Genomic DNA, 2,122 nt, shown 5'->3' with positions numbered 1-2,122 from the left:
TAATAATTTAAAAATCTCTGTGGCCCTAATACTCCGTTGTACATACTGGAGCTAAACCCAAAATATTAATGTTTATTTATTTTACGTTTAACATTTTAACTGTGAAGTTAACTCTTCCAGTACAAAAAAAGACATGTAAACACACGTTCCGACACATTTTAAGTCCGACATAAAACTGATCACAATGGTAACGTGGTCACACAAACTGACGTGAAGCCGACGTCAGGCAAAGGGTAGGCCGTCTCATTTCACAGCAGTTTTGAACAGCCTACGTGGCCCACGTGGCCCATGTGGCCCAGCGAGGACGTGGCCCATGTGGCCCAGCGAGGACGTGGCCCATGTGGCCCAGCGAGGACGTGGCCCATGTGGCCCAGCGAGGACGTGGCCCACGTGGCCCATGTGGACCAGCCCATGAATTGAGACGCAGCCTGAGTGAAATGGAGGACATTGATGGACTCACTGTCCCCTGAAGAAGAGACACTTGTCTCCTGATTACTGGGGAATGTCTCCAGTGTCTTTATTTCAATTTACATGTGGTATAACAGAAACAACTGTGTTTGTTTCCAAGAAAAACAAAATAAGACGTCAGTTCCTCCTCAGCTGTCACATCTAACCTTGTCTCCCAGAAAAATTAGGTCTTTATCAGTTCTGGAAAACCAGAGAAATGTTCCCCAGGATTAAATAAACTAGTGTTGATCTACAGTTAAACTCCAGAGTACAGGTTTTTCATGTGTCTTCAGGAAACAACAGGAGCTAAATTTGACCTCAGTTTTATATTTCCCTGATGAACACCATCTGAGCTGCATGTTTAAAACGTCATTGAAGCTGTWATCAAGTTGGACAGTTTCACCCTAACATCAGCAGTCTGCAGGAGAGCTGGTCCAAACCAGATCAGGTTTCTGAGCTTCCAGTGGGATTCACTCTGACAGAGCAGCAGCTGTCTGCACTGAGACCCTCCAGATAATATCTAACAGATCAGATTACACCTCATATTCCACAGAAATAACTCAGGTGTTGGACACTTTGCTTTGTGGGACAAATATACAGTTGCAAAGCTGTGTTGATGGGAAAACATGCCATTAATTGTTGAAATCATTTAAATGAATGAATAACTGGATTAAAACTGATTGGATTGTGYTTGATTTCAGCAGCACTGAATCCTAAATCTGCTCAGCTGATTTACCGTKTATTGACCAATGAAGCTTGCACTGATTGACCAAAGAGCTCCTTTCTTGCTGCTTTCTTACAACTAATCCTCTGTCAGCTGAAGGTTGTTGTTACCGGTCAGCTGTTTGCATCTGTCAGCTTGTGCATAAAATCAGTCTTACATGAAAGAAATCAGCCCAAGTGTTTCTGGGTCAGGTTAGAAATATGATTGCTCTCTAGCAGGAAGTGTTCCGTCCCCGAATGCTCCTCTGAAGAGGATGCTGGCGTACACTGGCTGCTTCAGCCGCATGGGCACCATCAAAGACATCCACCTCTATCTGTCTCAGAGGCTCCGGATCAAAGAGGAGGACATGAGGCTGTGGCTCTACAACAGTGAGGTGAGACGCAGACATGTCCAACATTACAACAGTTTTAGTCTCAAACTTACTGTACCTTAGACTATAGATCCTTAACCCATGGGCCGCGGCCCACAATTGGGTCACGAGCGCCACCTTGAGGGCCTCAAAAGAACAACAGTTTYTAACTTTGGGCCGCATAGGACCGTGGGACCGCATTGATTTTGAATAAGGTGCGATACACTTTCTCACCACTAGTAGCAGTAGTGCACCACCCAGACGTTTAACAACATTTTTAATATGTAGAAGAAGAACCTTAGAAACCTGCTGAGAATGGAAACTTATTTTAAATGAAAATTAGAAGCAAAAATGAAAGTAACTCATCAAAAAAGCCAACGTTTGTCACTAATATGAAGAACAGGTGCTGGTTCTACCATGCAATATTTTAAAGGGATCCCCGAATAGTTGTAACGTTCGACTTTATTTGATAAACATTTTAACTGTAAAATAAAGACTGTAAAAATACTATAGGATGTTTAATTTTTAATTTTTTTTTAAATATATTTTAACACGGACGGAGCCATTTTATTTACACGCAAAGCATTCTGGGTAAATGATGA

General features: G+C 42.5%; 1 protein-coding gene across 1 annotated transcript in view; it reads left to right on the top strand.

The window, feature by feature from the left end:
• LOC106536368 (ubiquitin carboxyl-terminal hydrolase 32) overlaps positions 1–2,122 on the top strand; it is a gene marked incomplete at both ends in the record, with an annotated part of 57,582 nt that overhangs the window by 34,937 nt on the left and 20,523 nt on the right. Inside the window, 1 exon segment of the mRNA XM_014033627.1 lies at positions 1,390–1,544. Coding sequence (XP_013889081.1) covers positions 1,390–1,544 — 155 coding nt within the window.

This window comes from Austrofundulus limnaeus, unplaced genomic scaffold (assembly GCF_001266775.1).
Source record: "Austrofundulus limnaeus strain Quisiro unplaced genomic scaffold, Austrofundulus_limnaeus-1.0 Scaffold1791, whole genome shotgun sequence".
NCBI classification, from domain to species: domain Eukaryota; kingdom Metazoa; phylum Chordata; class Actinopteri; order Cyprinodontiformes; family Rivulidae; genus Austrofundulus; species Austrofundulus limnaeus.
This window is presented reverse-complemented; position numbering and strand designations above follow the sequence as displayed.